This window comes from Bos mutus, chromosome 18 (genome assembly GCF_027580195.1).
Source record: "Bos mutus isolate GX-2022 chromosome 18, NWIPB_WYAK_1.1, whole genome shotgun sequence".
Taxonomy (NCBI): Eukaryota; Metazoa; Chordata; class Mammalia; order Artiodactyla; family Bovidae; genus Bos; species Bos mutus.
Genome location: NC_091634.1, coordinates 22,503,282 through 22,521,731, shown reverse-complemented (window position 1 = coordinate 22,521,731; position 18,450 = coordinate 22,503,282). Strand labels below are relative to the sequence as shown.

At 46.5% G+C, this 18,450-nt stretch overlaps 1 protein-coding gene across 1 annotated transcript in view; it reads left to right on the top strand.

Moving 5' to 3' along the window:
* The window catches only part of HYDIN (HYDIN axonemal central pair apparatus protein), a 339,548-nt gene that overhangs the window by 265,049 nt on the left and 56,049 nt on the right, over positions 1 to 18,450 (top strand). Inside the window, 9 exon segments of the mRNA XM_070388036.1 lie at positions 2,751 to 2,934; positions 5,499 to 5,640; positions 7,456 to 7,618; positions 9,501 to 9,588; positions 9,591 to 10,126; positions 12,119 to 12,340; positions 14,434 to 14,654; positions 14,885 to 15,067; positions 15,917 to 16,036. Of these exon segments, the coding sequence (XP_070244137.1) occupies positions 2,751 to 2,934; positions 5,499 to 5,640; positions 7,456 to 7,618; positions 9,501 to 9,588; positions 9,591 to 10,126; positions 12,119 to 12,340; positions 14,434 to 14,654; positions 14,885 to 15,067; positions 15,917 to 16,036 (1,859 nt within the window).

The window sequence follows — 18,450 nt, the reverse complement described above, 5'->3', positions numbered from 1 at the left end:
GCCTGGCAGGCTACAGTCCAGGGGTTGCAAACGGTTGGATGTGACTAAACTACCACCACCATGTTATTAACTGAGAAAATCAGATTATTAAATAGTATGTAAACCATAATTATATTTCTCTAAAAATATTTATAAATGTGTATCATACACATAATAAAAATCCTTAAAATACATGTTAACTGTGGTTATCTTTGGCTAGCAAAATTATAGGTTTTTAATTTTCATACATTTCTGAATTATTTTATAATACTATATGGCTCTTAAAGTCAGAAACACAGTAACTGTTTCTTTTTGTTTTGATTTTTCATTAGTGTTGTTCAGTTCAGTCGTTCAGTCATGTCTGACTCTTTGCAACCCCATGAACCGCAGCACACCAGGCCTCCCTGTCCATCACCAACTCCTGGAGTCCACCCAGACCCATGTCCATTGAGTCGGTGATGCCATCCAACCTTCTCATCCTCTTTCATCGCCTTCTCCTCCTGCCCTCAATCTTTCCCAGCATCAGGGTCTTTTTCCAATGAGTTAGATCTTCACATCAGGTGGCCAGAGTATTGGAGTTTCAGCTTCAACATCAGTCCTTCCAATGAACATCCAGGACTGATCTCCTTTAGGATGGACTGGTTGGATCTCCTTGCAGTCCAAGGGACTCTCAAGAGTCTTCTCCAACACCACAGTTCAAAAGCATCAATTCTTTGGCGCTTAGCTTTCTTTATAGTCCAACTCTCACATCCATACATGACCACTGGAAAAACCATAGCCTTGACTAGATGGACCTTTGTTGGCAAAGTAATGTCTCTGCTTTTCAAAATGCTGTCTAGGTTGGTCATAACTTTCCTTCCAAGGAGTAAGCGTCTTTTAATTTCATGGCTGCAGTCACCATCTGCAGTGATTTTGGAGCTCAGAAAATAAAGTCGGCCACTGTTTCCCCATCAATTTGCCTTGAAGTGATGGGACCAGAGGCCATGATCTTCATTTTCTGAATGTTGAGCTTTAAGCCAACTTTTTCACTTTCCTCTTTCACTTTCATCAAGAGGCTTTTTAGTTCCTCTTCACTTTCTGCCACAAGGGTGGTGTCATCTGCATATCTGAGATTATTGATATTTCTCCCAGCAATCTTGATTCCAGCTTGTGCTTCCTCCAACCCAGCGTTTCTCGTGATGTACTCTGCATATAAGTTAAATAAGCAGGGTGACAATATACAGCCTTGACGTACTCCTTTTCCTATTTGGAACCAGTCTGTTGTTCCATGTCCAGTTCTAACTGTTGCTTCCTGACCTGCATACAGGTTTCTCAAGAGGCGGGTCAGGTGGTCTGGGATTCCCATCTCTTTCAGAATTTTCCACAGTTTATTGTGATCCACACAATCAAAGGCTTTGGCATAGTCAATAAAGCAGAAATAGATGTTTTTCTGGAATTCTCTTGCTTTTACCATGATCCAGCGGATGTTGGCAATTTGATCTCTAGTTCCTCTGCCTTTTCTAAAACCAGCTTGAACATCCAGAAGTTCACAGTTCAGGTATTGCTGAAGCCTGGCTTGGAGAATTTGAAGCATTACTTTACTAGCGTGTGAGATGAGTGCAATTGTGCAGTAGTTTGAGCATTCTTTGGCATTGCCTTTCTTTGGGATTGGGATGAAAACTGACCTTTTCCAGTCCTGTGGCCACTGCTCAGTTTTCCAAATAGATGTTGTACTTGTAAAGAAAAGAAAACTAGATCACCAGAATTTGGGAGGGTTTGCTGCTTATGGATTACAGAAAACTAAACTGCTTACCAGGTCCTAGAGTTCTGTGTTTGCTTTGGTTTGCCAGAATGGGCCACAGTATTAATTGCATGTTTAAGTAAACAAAAATTCAACTTGAGTTTCGCAGAAGAGGAGGAATGTAATCACCAGAAATGATTCATGTTAAGCTTTGAACTCACTACTGCGTTAAAGGTGCCATTGCTCTCAGCTCATTTGAACACAGGCGTCTAGTAAGTGTGCAGGTGTTTCATGCACCCCGAGTAAAGGCTGAGACCACTGGTAAAACCCAAAGTAAGCCAGGAGAGCTGTGCTACTCATAGTACTGGCCTCTGATGAGATACAGAGTTTGTGCTACTTCATTTATTGACAAAGTCTTCCCTATGAGGAAAAAAAAAATGGCAGCTAAACTAAATAGTATATGTACTGATTGCAATAGTTGATTTTCTGACACATGATTCTTGTCTCCTCAGAAAGTGGTAGTAATCAGTCTCTAGCGTGTGGTGGCCAGTCTCTGCAAGTAACACTGCAGCACAGCCAAGGCCTGTTCTACAGTAGTTACTATTACCAAAATCATTACGCTCCAAGGCAGGAAAACCACTAAGATAAAAATGGCCCATCTGCTACCGCTGTCTTTGCTGCAGAGGGACACCTTTTATACACATATTCCTTCTCTGTATTTCACAGATCTTCCCAGATTCTCATCTCAACATTATTTGCTTTCTTGATCTCTACAGAGACAGAATAAATCCTTTACTCTGCAGATATGTATGGCAAAGATCTTTCATGACTGCTGAAACATTTTTATTTTTCTCTCTTGTTTAATTACAGCCCCAATGAATCTGGCAGGTGGGAAGGCAGTGGAACTTTCATCTGGGCCCAGAACCAATGGTTCTGGGTCTGCAGAACTAGTGGCAGCACCTGTAAAAGCAGCAGCAAAAGAAAAAATAGCTTCCTTCTTGGGGAACAGATGATCTTGTGGCCACAGTAACTGTTTGTGCTCTGGTTTCAGCTGAGTGACTGCTACCGAGGAGTGGTGTTTGACAGCCTGGAGACACTCTTTGCTCGGAACGCAGCTACCGCTCTCCTCTGCCTGCTGAAGGCCATCGGCAATCGGGAGCACATCTATGTCATCAACATGGCCCAGGATTACGCAGCCATGAAGGCCCAGGAGAAAGCCAAAAATGAGCAAGAAGGTAAGGCCATCCCCTCCTGGGCTGTCCTTCCAAGCCCCATAGGTCTTTCCTTTAAACAGAGCTCTAGGCTTTTTACATTCCTTCCCTGCTGTGAGTACCCATTAGGCTTATGTTGCTACATCTGCCATCTCATTGGCGCCCCACCTCTGCCCTGGAGGGTGGCTGGGAGTTCTTATTTCTACTTTGCATGTGAGGCAATTGAGACACAAGTGACCTGTTGAGAAATTATAGAAGGAAGGATGGAACCCAGCTCTTCTCACCATAGGCATCTTCCTCTTTCCCCCGACATCACATTACATCCCTTCATCTTCTCTATAATTACAGCCTACCTGAGGGTATCACAGGGCTTCCAGGTGGCTCAGTGGTAAAGAATCCACCTGCCAATGCAGAAGATACAGGAGGTTCAGTCACTGGGTTGGGACAGTCTCCTGGATGGCAACCCACTCCAGTATTCTTGCCGGAAAAGTCCTATGGACAGAGGAGCCTAGCTGGCTACAGTCCATGTGGCTGCAAAAAGTCAGACGTGACTGAGCAACTGAGCACTGACTGAGAGGGCCACATCACAGGTCCCATCCTTACTCAGGTGACCCGTTCATTAGCTTGTCGGTTTTAAGCCCACTGTGAATTTCCTGTAAGACCAGAGTAGAGCTTGTAACTTTAGGAAACAGTTTCTACATTCTAGCCTATTGTGTACCAGGCACTGCAGCAGATTGTGTACACTTAAAATGTCTTTAAAGGACACTTTGGGTCATTTAGTCCTGACAAAGATTATTGCCCCCACTCTACAGATGTGGAAAACGAGGCTCACAGATATCAAAAGTTTTGTGTAAGATCACAGAGCATATTAGTAAGATCTGTATAACTCTGAGTTCTTTGCTTTTTTGTCATTCCAGTGGCCTGTAAAAAATTTTCAATGATTGAAAAGCCCATACACACATACACATAGAAAGTAATGTTAGCTTAAGTTCCAAATTTAGACAAAAGCAGACCCAGGAGATCTTGGCCCCCAAGGGAGAGGACGGCGCTACCCCTCAGAGGCAGAATCCTGCTTCAGCCTCAGCTCCGGTCATATCACTGCCCTTCCTCACTCAGCCTTGCCTCTGTCTTCCAGAACAGTCTGCACCTTTTCCTTTTAAGGAAATATTTACAAACACTGAGCTATCTTAGTTCATAGTGAAGTGAAAGTCGCTCAGTTGAATCTGACTCTATGCGACCCCATGGACTATGCAGTCCGTGGAATTCTCTAGGCCAGAATACTGGAGTGGGTAGCCTTTCCCTTTTCCAGGGGATCTTCCCAACCCAGGGGTCAAAGCAGAACTCAAAGACTGCTTCCTTTTATTCTCATCCAGAGATTGACCAGGCATCTTTCAGCAATATTTCAACCTCCAGATTCCTAGTTTCCAGAAAACTCATTTCCCATCAACAATCAACTTTTGAAAGAAAGTATCTCTTTTCATTTTCTCAATTGCCTGTAGTTTTCACAGTTTCAATATAGGTTCCTATTCCCTTAATCATTTTAAAAAGTCCTGAGGCAGCATACAATATTATTATATTAGAATCTAGTTGTTATTGAACATTTATGAATGTGCCAGGCACTGGGCTAGGCACCTTACATGATTGCTTATTTGATCCCCACAACAGCCCTGTGAAGGAAGAATTATTATTCTGATCTGTTACTATCCTCTGTAAGTGTTAGAGACTAAGAACTCAAGATGTAGATCTCTGAGCCCAAAGCTCAAACTTAGGGAGGCATGAGGAAAGACTGGGGTGCCTGCAACATGTGCAGAAGCAGCCCAGAGTCTTCGTGCCAAGTGTGAACCACACTTCAGGACCTGGAACCTGCAGGGTGTGGAAGTTGACAGTTCTGTCACCTGAGCACTTTGGTGGCTTGTGTTAGTAATGGGTGAAGTCAGTGGGTGGTATGTTACTTTCCTATTACTCCTGTAATACACTGCTTCAAACTTGATGACTCACCACAGATTTGTTCTCTGACAGTTCTGGGAGTCAGAAGTCCTAAAATTGAGGTGTCAGCAGGGCCATGTTCCTCTGGAGGCTCTAGGGGAGAATCCTCGTCTCCTTTTCTGGCTCCTAGAGGCCCCCTGCATTCCTCGGCTCGTGGTTCCTACCTCGCAACTCTCTGACCTCTGTCTCATTGTCCGCTCTTCTTCTCTGACCCTGACCCTCCTGCCTGCCTCTGCTGGACCTCTGTGATTATATTGGGCCCACTCAGATAATCCAGGGTAATCACGCCAACTCAAGATCCTTAATTTAATTACATTTGCAAAGTTCTTTCTGCCATGTAATGTGACATATTCACAGGTTCTGGGCATTAGCACGTGGATCTCTTTGGGGCCTCTGTTCAGCCCACCACAGGTGGAAACCATTGTGGGAACTGTATGAGTGCAGGAAAGCCCAGCAGAGATTAGGAGGCCGCCTGTGGTACCCGCTGCCTCTCGCTGTCACACACGCACCACAGCCTGCTTAGGCAAGAGCTAAACCACTGGGGTCCCCGCAGCCAAACGTGGTGAGTGAGTTTTTCCCACCCTCCTGTTTGTTCCCCACAGAGCACAAACGCAGAGAAGCGCAGAAGAGAGAGAAGGAGCGTCTCCAAAGCATGGATGAGGAAGAATATGATGCCTTGACAGAGGAGGAGAAAATAACCTTCAACCGAGAGGTTCAACAAGCCCTGCGGGAGAGGAAGAGGAGGTCAGTGTCCGGGGCTGGTCAGAAGGGAAGCACTGCCACTGGGAGCAGTTTCCATCAGGCACACGGCCCATCCTGGAGACTAGGGTCACCGGGGCCGGGGAGGAGGCAGCAATAGCCGCAGGAGACCTGGGAGGATGACTTGCTGAGAGCAGAAACAGGTATCTTGCACAACCAGGGTGCTGGTTGCTGCAGCCTTCCCACGTCTCCATTCTCCTGTCCTTCCTTCTTTCTGGGGGACCTGTGGGACCCAGGGCTAGAGGCTGTAGTGTAAAAAGAGGAGGGGCTTCTGGCCCCTAATCTCCTGCTGGCTTCCCTGAGAGCTGCGGCTCATCAGCCTCTGTGCTCAGGTGTCCAGAGATGGTGACCCAGGGGGCCACTCTTGTGACGTGGGCATGGTGGTTGCCCTCCATAACTTAGCCATTTCTCCTCCTTTCCTGGCCAGCATCTTGGCCTTTGGTGGTGCCGTCCATCCCGAGGTCTGACTGCCACTCCCACTTGCTCCTTAGCCTGGGCAGTTCAGCAGAGACCCTGGGCAGGCTCCCAGGCCAGTGCTCTCAGCCACCTTCTGTGCCCATCCCTGGGGACCACACGGGACTGACTGAATCCCCTCCATACCACCCACGAGACATGGTCCATGATTTCACGCTGTCTCCAATACAGGTGGGCAGTGTCCTGTCCTCAGATCTTCAGACACGCCAAGGGAGGGAGGAGGGTCTACTGCCTACCCCTCCCTAAGATTCCAAACACTGGTGGTGGGGGGCAAGATGCTACCTATAATTTAATCCCCTTTTCTCCTCTCCCCCTACCTCCAGACTCCTCCCACTGGCCCCCAAAGAGCTTTTATGTACTCTACAGTATCAGTATATATATATATACCCACATCTCATGCATGGTCTACTGTAAACATGCCTGGGCCTCAGGAATCCCAGCTTTGGGATTCCAAAAAAATTGCTTTTTTTTTTCTCATTCAGGTCATTTACTTTCAGGCATTCATCTCACAGTGGACTTAGAAAATCCAAATCTGATTCTTAGAGCTCAGCAGTGACTTGTTTGTAACGCGCACACACACGAAGTGATGAAGTAATGATGAGTCAACTTCAATGAGCAGAGAGCCACAGCAGCCAGGAACAACCAGGGATTCCCAGAGATAAAAATAAATGGATTCCGTATCTTCAGAAATGCCATCCCCTCCACTCTTTGTTTATACATGGTACCCAGGCTTGGTGCCCTCTCTGCCATTAGCAGCAGGGCAGACACGGCTGAATCCATAGCTGGAAAGGAAAGAAAGGGCGAGAAGGAGAGGAACGTGGCCTCCAGCTCTAGCACCATGGCTCCAAGTGGGCCACAGTGGGGACCGCTGTGAAAAACATCATTTCTTCTTGTCTACACCTCAGACATGAGTGTAGAAAGCTGGGCCTCATCTGTACTGATATCAGAACAATCTTTGAAAGTTGGTTTTTAAGGGTGATAACATCCAGCTTGTTTACAGCCCTTGCCTCACTCTCCTGTGAAACGAGATTGAAATAGAATTAGAGATCAGTTGAGAATTCTTCTTAGTTGAGCTTCAGTTATCAGTTTTACTAAATGACTATTCAAAGGTAGATGTGAGCCATCCTTTCCTCCTTTCTTCCCTTCTTTTCTTCTCTTCCCTTCCATCTTCCTTCCTTCCTATAATATCCAGCTTTCTTTTGTTCTTTCCTGGTTTTTGTGCTGAAGAAAGCTCCGCGCCACGTTCCCCCACCAGGTGATTGCAGCGGGGGAGGGGCTCGGGCAGGCCCCTCTGAACTCTTTTCTTCTCTGCCTGACTTAATGAAGGGAGCTAGAGAGACTGGCAAAGGAGATGCAGGAAAAGAAGCTACAGCAGGAACTTGAGCGACAGAAGGAAGAAGATGAGCTAAAACGGAAGAATAAAAAGCCAAAGCAGGGACCCGTAAAGGAGGAGCCGTCCACGAAGAAATCTCAGATACCAAGCCGGCAGGTAGCAACCCTCCCTGGCCCCTCAGCGGCAGGCAGGTGCAGAGTGGCCCACCACCACAGCTAGCATATCAGCCCAGCACATCTCCCCTCCAGAAAGCTGGCCTAGGACTGTGTAGACTCTGTGGTGGAGCAAAAGGCAGGAGGAGAGGGATCAGCATTTTCTGAGCACTGACTGTGTGTCCCGTGCTTTCTTGTGCTTCCCATAATCCTGTCCTGTTACATCCTGTCCTTCCTCAGAGGTTCAGAGATGTGAACCCCATCCAGAATTTAACAGGACGAGCTGTAACAGTTGTGTGTGTGTGCACAGATCTGGCTCCTTCTGCTGTCTCCTGCAGCCCCCTGGATGGTTTTAAATAGACTGGTGGTGAAGAGCTGTTTGCAGTGAGCCACCAAGTCAGTGTGTTCAACCAGGAGCTGATCCTTGACCGCAGTCAAGGGAGATGCTCCAGCATAAGCTACCCTTGTGAGTATCAGTCTGCCTGTCACGTCTCTGCCCACTGTGATACACGGTACCCAGGCTTGGTGCAGACTGGCCAGAGCAACGTCCAGGGTGGCGCTAGTGGCTGAGGGTTGTGCTAGCTGGGGTGCACAGTGGCCACTCCAGCCCCGAGAGTTCTGAGGGTAAAACTAAAGCTAGACTCCCAGACGAGGTGCAGACTGGTCCCAGGAGGCAGATGGAAGAGCAGAGGAATCAGTGTCCAGGAGTCCGCATCAGGTAGAGCTCAGGAAGGAGCATGTCTGAGCACTTAAAACTTAGGCACCAAAACAAGGGTAAGAAACAGGCTCCTGCAAGTTTCCAAATGCAAGTCCTCCCCTCAGTAGGCGCTTCTTCCACACTCAGTCCACTTCCACTTGGAACAGGATATCTAGGCAGAACTCTGTAGATGGGAACATACAGCAGGCACCCCGCCCTCCCCTCACCCACACAAATAAGGCGATCCACCCACTCCAGGAGACAGCGTTGCCAGTACTGTTGTGTCAGCTCTCTCCAGGCTGTAGAGACGGACATTTAGCGGGGAGCTGATGCAGTGCAGAGAGGGGATAACCAGCCTGGGCCTCTCATGCCTCCACACCTGAGCTTAGGCAAGAGAAGAATGTCACTGGGCTGAACTGGACTGTATGTCATCAAAGAAGAACCCCCAGACCTGTGAAGCCTCCTGGAGGGTTTCATCAGGAGGGGAGACAATCAGAACCCACAAAGCAGTAAGAAAAAGAATAAGGTCGGTTTCTCTCTGCAAGGTTCATTAGCTAAAATACAGGTTTGTTTAAGAGGCTGGAGTGTAGCCAGATTCTGAAACCCTGTCTGTCCCCAGCAGCACTGATTAATCTGTATACATAATCTGTATAATTTTAATAACTTGGCACTATGAGACCTTTTACTCTGTGACAGACACTGTTATAAACTTTTTACATGCACTCACACATTTAACTTTCAGTGGTCCTCTGGGGTAGTTATTAATATTACTGTCAACACAACACAGGTGGGCCAAAGATGTGGCTTGCTCACCCATGGTCACACAGCTAACAATTGTGAGACCAGGTTTGGACCACTAGACTCAGTGGCCTCTCCAGAGGAAAGGCTCGTCTTGAGCATCTTTTCCTGTTGATCCTTCAGAGCAGCAGCTGTCAGCCAGGAGTGAACATTACAGCTGCTATGCATAATGCCCGGCCCCAGCCAGCTCCAAGACAAGGAAGGACCACAGAGTGAATCTTCTGAGAAAGGCCCCCACACAATCCATAGGCACAGCCCTGGCGTGTATATGAGGGGCTGGAATCCTATGAGGCCATCTTACAAAGCACAGTGCCCTCTTTCTCCTTCTTTTGCAATTTGCTCTCCCCGAAAGAACTGTTTTAAGAATGTTTTATGTGTTTTTGCCTTCTAGATTCTTACTTTTTCCAAACTAGAGGTGAAGATTGATGCAGTAGAAAGAAAAGTGTCCGTCAGAGAGCAGGTAGCTGTGGAGAAGGAAGAATGGATAAGAGGAGGAGGAACCTCTTGTCAGATATCAACACGCTTTGGTTTCCTCTTGTCCAGGAGCAAGAAGACAGTGAGGGGGACCTTCCGAAGGACACTGACAAGAACGTGGCCCAGAAGTTTAAGACCTTCGAGCTGACCCTGAAGGACATCCAGAACATCCTCACGTACTGGGACCGGAAGCAAGGAGTTCTGCTGCATCACATCGGTGCTGAGGACATGAGCCATGAGGATGGGGCCGACCAGCGCCAGGTTCCCTCCGGTGGACGCCGAGGCCGCAAGGACCGGGAGCGGGAGCGCGCGGAGAAGGAGCGAGCCGAGAGGGAGCGCCTGGAGCGGGAGAGGGCCGAGAGGGAGCGGCTGGAGAAGCTCCGCGCCCAGGAGGAGCGCAGCGACGGAGGCGAGGGCGAGGAGGAGGACCACGAAGGGAAGAAGGATCTGGGTGTGCCGTTCATAAACATCCAGACGCCTGACTCCGAAGGCTCGAGCTGGAAGCAGGCTCTGGAAAATGAGAGGCTTCCTAAAGGGGAACAGGTACAGACTTTCCTCCAAGACAGAGATGTAACGGTCAGGTAGCCAGGCAGACATACAGAGCTAGTCCTTGTAAATGTGCTTTTAACACAAAATCCAGATCCCCTTAATTCCATTCATCTCTGATATCCCTTTGTATATAAAACAAAAATGGCTAAAAGGACCTTTTTCTATGTGATGAAGTATCCATAGGAAGTTCCACAGATCTAAACTATTCCATCTAACCTTATAAAAAGCCACTCATAAAGTTAATTTTAGTATTGACAATACTGTGTTATGGGTTGGCAAGGCAGGTACACTTCGGGGGTTATGCAAATGGCTCAACTATTCTAAAATTTCTTTCCCATAAGCTTCCCACCATGACAGAAATTATACGACCAGATGGCTTCTTGTTCCTAGAAACAAAAGCATCATATTCAGAAACCCCTTTGGCAGTGATTTGGAGGGAATGGTTATTATAACCTTTCATCCCATGACAAACTTTATCGGTGAAACACCAAAAAACAAATATTTGCGGCTACAGGTCATATAGTCTCTGTCCCGAACACCCACCCCCAATAATGGATATGACTGGAGATGACTCTGTTCAGATACAGCTTGATTCACAAAAGCAGGCGGCAAGCCAGATTTGAACAGGGGGGCCTCAGTCTACCCACTGGTTTAGTTTAGTATTTATCAGAAACTAGACGCAACCTTCCAGTACTTTGGCCACCTCATGCGAAGAGCTGACTCATTGGAAAAGACTCTGATGCTGGGAGGGATTGGGGGCAGGAGGAGAAGGGGACGACAGAGGAGGAGATGGCTGGATGGCATCACTGACTCGATGGATGTGAGTTTGAGTGAACTCCGGGAGTTGGTGATGGACAGGGAGGCCTGGCATGCTGCAGTTCATGGGGTCGGCCACAACTGAGCGACTGAACTGAACTGAACTGAACTGAGATGCAACCTTAGAAGTAGAGAGCAGAGCCTGAGAGGAACCACGAGTTAGACTTGTTTAAAGAACTTCCTGCCTCTATTAATTTAATAGGGGATGCAAATTATTCATCCCTTTCCTCACAGATATTCTGAATCCTGGGAGTTAACTCTAGCTACATGTTAGCTACATGTTAGTCAGGAAGTGTCTTCAACTTTCTGACCAAGAGAATTAGCAACACAGGATTACATGAAGATAGTTACTTCCTCGAACTAATAGCCTGTTTGGTCCACTCAGGTGGCCTCATGGTTGTGATGACAACAATTAATCAAGGGATAGCATCCTTTTTCTGAGGGTTTTACAAGCTGAGGAGAAAACTGCTACCAGATTTTGAAGCCATCTGCTCTGGGTGGCTCTCATTCATTATATATCAGAGTAGAATGGGGAATGCTACAGGAATAAGTTGACTCTCTCAAGTTTCTTTTTTGACTTCTCTCTCCATTCCCATCTTTCACCCCATTCCCAGAACTTTGATGCACTTTTTTTTTTCTTTGCTGTATATGACCTGCTCTAGCCCTAACTCTCTTTTACCTTTGAAAAGAAAGAACACTTAAAGGTAGAAGAAATGTTAACAGGGGATCTGAAAATAAATGAAACAGCTCTATACTACAGACATCAGAATATTAAGAGATGGTCTCTTTAAACAGAGGTTTGCGTCTCAGCTGTGTGCTAGGCCATGTGCTATATCACCCTAGTTCCAGTCCTAATGAACTTTACAGTCCAGTTGCAGAGATAGACCACCAAGCAATCATAATAAAGTGACAAAGGTTATGATAAGAGAGGGAGCCTGAAGCCCATAGCAAGAGCCCCAGCTGAGTCTGGAGGTGTGGGGTCTGGAAAGACCTACAGAGCTGTGTCAGAGGTCCATTATACACCATCCCTGACACATGCCTATATCAGGGCATCTCCTGAGAAAGTTGAGAGAAAGGAGGGAGGGTCTCACCATCCTGTGCTCTTTCAGGGAGGCTGTTAGGGGTAGCCTGCCCTCTACACCAGAAATTCATCTTGATATTTTTCTTTAGATCCTAGACATCTTGGGCCTGGGTTCCTCTGGACCACCTATCCCACCACCTGCTTTATACTCAATCATCTCCTACCCTGTGAAGCGACAGCCTTTGGCCATGACAGAAATCCTGAAGCATTTCGTGTTTATAACTCCACCCTCTGAAGACTTCTCCCTGATAGAGGAGAAAAGAGAAGTGGAAGCAGAAACAGAGCTTTCAACCACCCCAGGCTCCTCAAAGGTAAATGGAGAAACTTATCCTCCTGACCTTGGCAAGACTTCACATGGGCCCTCCATGTGGCCAAAAATTGAGCCCGGGGTTGATGTCAAGCTCACTGGGGTGTTTGCCTCCACTCACTTGGGATTCCACCTGAGCCTCCCTAAGCTGCACCTTCCCTGGGTCTGACTCTTCCTATGCCCCCAAGAAGAGACTAAAAATGATACTTGTTGATTTGCTCTGAAGCCCATTTACAAAAAAAAAAAAAAAGTGTGAAACAAGCTCTTTTAAAAAGGTAGCAGAATGTCTTGTGAAGCTAAGGTAATTCACACAGTGCAGAAGAATACAAGAGTCAACAGACACAAGGAAACACACATCATTAGAGAAAGAAAAGACTATTAAGAAATTATATGGGGAAGATTGGATATTTTGGATAAAGTTGCTTTTTATCTTCTTGCCTGACACAGTGCAGTAAAAGTAATTCCACCTAGATTAAAAGGATAAGTGATCAAAATGAAATCATGTAAAAGTATAAAATTGATTTTTACATATACAATGGAATAAATAAAAAAAGAAAAATAGATTTGACTAGTAATATGAAGAATGCATGGATATTAAAAATTATAGAGGGGCTTTCTGTTCCCAGAGGAATAGTTCAGTTCAGTCGCTTAGTCATGTCCATCTCTTTGGGACCACATGGACTGCAGCACGCCAGGCTTCCCTGTCCATCACCTACTCCCAGAGCCTACTCAAACTCATGTCCGTAGCATTGGTGATGCCATCCGACCATCTCACCCTCTGTCGTCCCCTTCTCTTCCCGCCTTCAATCTTTCCCAGCACCAGGATCTTTTCCAATGAGTTGGTTCTTCACATAAGGTGGCCAAAGAGGAGTATGGGGGCCAAAATTTGAACTGCCTCCTAGCTTTCTTCCTATAAACCATGCATGTTAGCAAAAAACAAAATCAGCAGCAAATGAAGTTATCTATAGGCCCTGCTTACACCTCAATTAGGTAACAGAGAGCCCCAAACTTCAGTTTTGTAAGTAAATAGACAATCAACATCAGGTCTCAGCACTGGTGAGCAGGCCTTACTTGGGCAGAGTCCAATAAAAAGGTAAAAAAGAAAATATTGCCACCATCAGAGGTGACTATTACACCAACCTCTTTTCTGAAAATTGAACCTTAAGGGGAAAGAGTTTAGCTTTCTTTAACTTACAGTTTTAGAAGGAACTCAGGCTCATCTCCAGTACATGAAGGAAAGCTCTTCTTTCTAGGAGAATGACAGCTGAAATTATAGAAAGAATGGTAGAATTAGAAAGGCACCGTTCTGATATCCCCAATGACGTAGGAGTCCTTGATTAAGGAGTGCCAGGGGATTCCTGGAGTGCTGGTTTGCTGGAGAACAAGATACTCACTCTGAGCCAGAGCATCGTCCCATGGGTGGCTGGCTGGCTGCAGAGAGGGAAGTCCGCTTTGCCATGGCCAAGATCTGTGAGCATCACTGTAGCCACACGGACACCCTTTGCATCTGTAATCGTGAGTCAACCTGACATCATTTGTCCCCCAGTGTGACAGAGTATGATGTGCACAGCATCCTCTCTGAATCTAATCAAGTTTTTAAATCTTCTTTTCAGCTTACATGAAATACAGGAAATAAGTAAGTTTTAAGGGACACTCTGAGAACAGTCAAAAGATTTGCAGACTATGGAATATTCTGTCATGATACAGATTTGGTCTATGAAAAAAAATCAGTGTGATTGGGAGGGAATGAGAAATATAGATTAAAAAAAAATACTACAGAAGCACAACAACAAAATGCAGTATGGGAACACACTCCAGACCAGCTTCCAGCTTTCTCTGGAGCTTTGGCCTCCCTTCAGGGAATTGGGTACCAGGGAAAGCCCTAGACTCCTCTCCACACTTCTCTCCTACAGTAGTGTCATAGTCTGGGCTCTGCCATTCTCAGCAGTTGCCAGCATCTTGAACCTGGTGAGGTCATCCCAGACTGCAGGCAGAGAGGTCACCCCAAACCACAGGCAGTGTCATGGGCATTCCTGTCTCCTGCTTCTGTGGTCGTAGGATGAATGTTTAAGACCCTGTGCTCATTTTCAATTTAAGACCCAGGAGGAGCAAATCACCTCGTCTAAAGGGAGCAAACAGAAAACAAAAGAAAAAGAGAAAGAAAAAACGGATCAGCCGCGTGAGACTCAGAAGGAGAAACGTCGAATGGCCTTCAACAGGAAGGGCCTTTCTGCAGGAACTTCCGGAACCATTGCTCCGCTGTCAGACGTAGAGCAGAACAACTTATCTGGGCAGCATTCCCAGGAGAAATTCACCAGGTGGGCCTCAGAGCCACCCAGGGAGGGGAAGGCCGAAGCTCCAAATGAGGGTGTGGCTGTCACAGCCTCAGATGGGAACCGGGTTGTCCTGACTGTTAAGGACCTCCATGGCGGTCAAGGATCGCCATGCCTAACTGCAGCAGGACCGGACTTCTCCCAGGCAACAGTCCTGTCTTCTCTTGGCCCAAAGGAAGCATCCTCACAGTAAAAGCATGTGTGGTCATTTTCAGGCTGAATCATTTCCGGTGGATCGTGCCTGCCAACGGTGAGGTGACATTGCGCCTACACTTCTGTTCCAACGATCTTGGGATTTTTGACCAAACATTTAACTTTGAGATCCTTGGAACTCACCGCCAGTACCAGCTTTACTGCCGAGGTGTCTGCACTTACCCATACATTTGCCAAGACCCAAAGTAAGTGTATTTTGTTCTTAAAGAAAAGATTGGCGGATACATTTTTGTTTTCCCCCATGGGACTTTGAACAAAATGTGTCTTAATAGAAATGTGGAACCAGGGCAGCATCCCAGGCCCTCTTATACTGGGCTCCAGAGCCACGGACACTGAGTCACAGAAATGACACGGTACCATGTGGCTAAAATAGAATGCTAGCAGATGTGAAGGGCAAGGGGATATCTTCCTGTGTGAAGTTAGTTTGTTTATTTAACTATTAAGCATATATAAATAGATTTTATATTTGCTGTAGGACTTTTATCCTGTAACCTCAGTATATGTGGGTATCTCCACAGGCAGATTTTTTTCCTGAGTACCAAACACTGGGCCCCTTATGCACCACATAAAGGCCCCTGGCTTGAGCAAGCCAGGGGACTTTTTATAGCTTGTACACCTAGAGGAGTTTTTTGTTTTTTGTTTTTTTTTGCAATTCTCACCAAGGGGCCACGTCAGACAGGGAACTCAGAAGCTGGTTAAGATCCACCCGAACTAGATTTCCTTAGGGTTTCTCAGGACTTTCTCTAGCTAGGCACACTAGAACAGGAAGTCCAGCTCAGTTTCATCATCAGCCCCATTATGAAAGACACTACTGGGAATATTTTTTTCTCAGATTCAAACTGTACTGTCTTCCCTCAGGGTTGGTTCCATAAATGTCCTCAAATTAAGAGTCGTTCCAGAAATGTCCTCAAATTAAGAGTTGTTCCATCTCCAGACTCCTGGACCCTTTGCTGAACAGGGAATGTTGGGTTCCTGTATACATCATGTGGAGGCATTCAGACACTTCTCCTCTCCTCTTCCTCCTCTGTGTTCAGGGTGGTATTCCCTCAGCGGAAGATGGAAATGAAGGCAAATGAGGTCATCTTTAAGAAGTATATTGTGAGCACGGAGAGGTTTCATTTCGGACCACTGCTTTGTGGGAAATCAAGAGATAAGTAAGTGTTCCATTATTTCAAAGCAGATTTCAGACCCCTGGGTTGGATGCATGAGGAATACAAGCCAGGGTGCCTGTGTATTAATAGTAGATCCAGCTCTTAATGACATTGCCTCAGGCAGCCCTGCTCCACAGATCAGGAGAAGTGTGTTCTTGTGCCCCAAGTTTCTGCTAAGCTCTCAAGTGATTGAGGACACTGTTTTCCCAGATGGGGTGGCCTAGAGGAAGACCCAGTTTGGGTAGGGGAAGGGTAGAATGTAGAGTTTACTTGGGTGTGTGTTCAGTTTGAGATGCTCGAGAGATACAGCTAGAAGCCACAGAAAGCAAGGCATAGTCTATGTGGTTTTGGTTCTCAGAGGAGAGTCTGTTTCAAGACAAAAAAATGCCATGGGTCTGATGAGATCACCTAAATGAGAGTACACAGTAAGGCGAGAAGGACCATGGATGAAGCCCTAAAGAATTCTACCACTCACAAGAGATAAGAGGGCAGGGGCTACTGGTGGAAACCGGGGGAGCATGGTGTCCTGGAGCCACGAGAAGAGGGCGTGGCCATCCATGTTGATTGTGGCAGGGAGGGTGGAAAGGTAATGACATCAGCGTCCATGGGGCTTAACAAATGGAAGGCATAGGACCCTCTCAGGGCTTTCTGAGGATGAAACCCAAGTACAGTGAGTTGAGGAGTGAGTGGGAGGTGAGAGAATAGAGACAGAGTGTGGAGGTGGTTCTTTGGAAAAGCTTGACTGTAAAGGGAGATGGAGGCCGCTGAGGACAGGAGGGAGACCTGGAGTGCGGGGAAGGCTGTTCATTCACTGTTGTCCTTATGATGTTTAGATGTCAAGGGGGGAAGTAGGGAGGAAGAAGCTAGAGTTTCCAGAGAAAGTCAGGGCGGTGAGTGGTGCAGCTCCCTGAAATAACACGAGAGGTGGAGATGCTGGCTTTGCCAGGAAGAGGGACCGTCATCACATCGGAGGAAGGTGATATGGCTGCAGGTGCAGATAGGGTCACAGGTTTGGCTGGAATGGTGAGGAGGTTCCCACGCAACCATTTTCTCCATAGTGAATGATGTGAGGTCATCCCTAACAGTGAGGCAAGAGGAAGGAAGTTTAAAATGTTGGGAAAATGGACTAGGTATGAAACAGGTTTTGTGCAAAGTAGGAGAGGAAGAATATTATAGAAATAGATTAAAATTAACTGGCAGAACTGGGGGTCCAGCTAAGGTTAATGGTCATAAATATTTAGTGATACAAGTTTTTTTTTTTTTTTAGTCATATATAAGTTGCTTATTATATAGGCAGGAAGGTGAGACCAAAAACAGAACCAGGATCTCAACCATGTCTTAATTCCATCTAGCATTTATTGTGATAAGTGGCAAGTGATTATTTCTATGCTTACTTGGTGAAATTAATGAGCCAAGTTAGTTCTCCATTCCCTTCATAATCTCCTATTTGTTTCCTAAGATATTGGACTACAAAATGAAGTTGAAGAGAGTTACCTGCTGATGGAGAGGATCCTTAAGACCCAGTAGAAAGGCTTAGACAAGAGAAGGGGTGGGAGTCAGGTTGATGGATGTGATGTACACCCATCAGCAGCCGGAGGTGGGATTCAGGGAAATGATGGCCGATTCAGAGAGGCCTGTGTTCAGAGCAGCATTGGAATTAAGTAGGGTATGAGGCCAGACAGCCGTGATCCAGGAGGGCAATTACAGTGGTCCCTAAACTAGTATCATTTATCTTTTAAGTCTTGCTGAGCCTCAACATCCTCATGTGCAGAACGGGAAAATAATAGCCCCTACTGCACAGTTTTGGAAAGACCGAACTAGAGAGTACACATGTAACTTTTAGCAAAGTGCTTGGTGGTGATAATTAACTGAGATGTGAAGGCCACCACCTCTCTGGCAGTTACACAGAGAAAGCTCTGTCTCTCAGATTTAATCTCTGCCATGCCTTCTCCTTCCTTCCTTCATTGCAGACTGTCCAGACTGTCCAGAGCTCTTCAGACTGTCTGTGGGCACAGTGGTGCCATGCTTTCCTGACCTGTGCTGTCACCTCCAGCGATGCGTGTGTCCGTTGATGTTCCCTGTGCCTTCTCTGGCTGCCTTTCTGTTTGGCACCTTTAACTGGGCAGTTTGCAGTGCTTACAGTGCTCCGCTCAGTGGGTCTCTCCCTAAAGTACTAGGGAACAGAAACAGCCCTGAGCAGTGAGCAGTGTCAAATGCGTCTGTGTCAAAACAGTAGCATCCTGTGCGAGTATAGGAAAAGGTGGTAAATGAGGTCTTCTCTAAGATATGAAATAACAGGCCACTCAAATGGTCATCTCTCTTGGAAGCATAAGCACTGGGAAGGATAGAGCTGCAGAATTCTTAGTTAGAAATCTTTGCCATAGTAACAACTGCCATTTATTGGGCATTTGTTATCT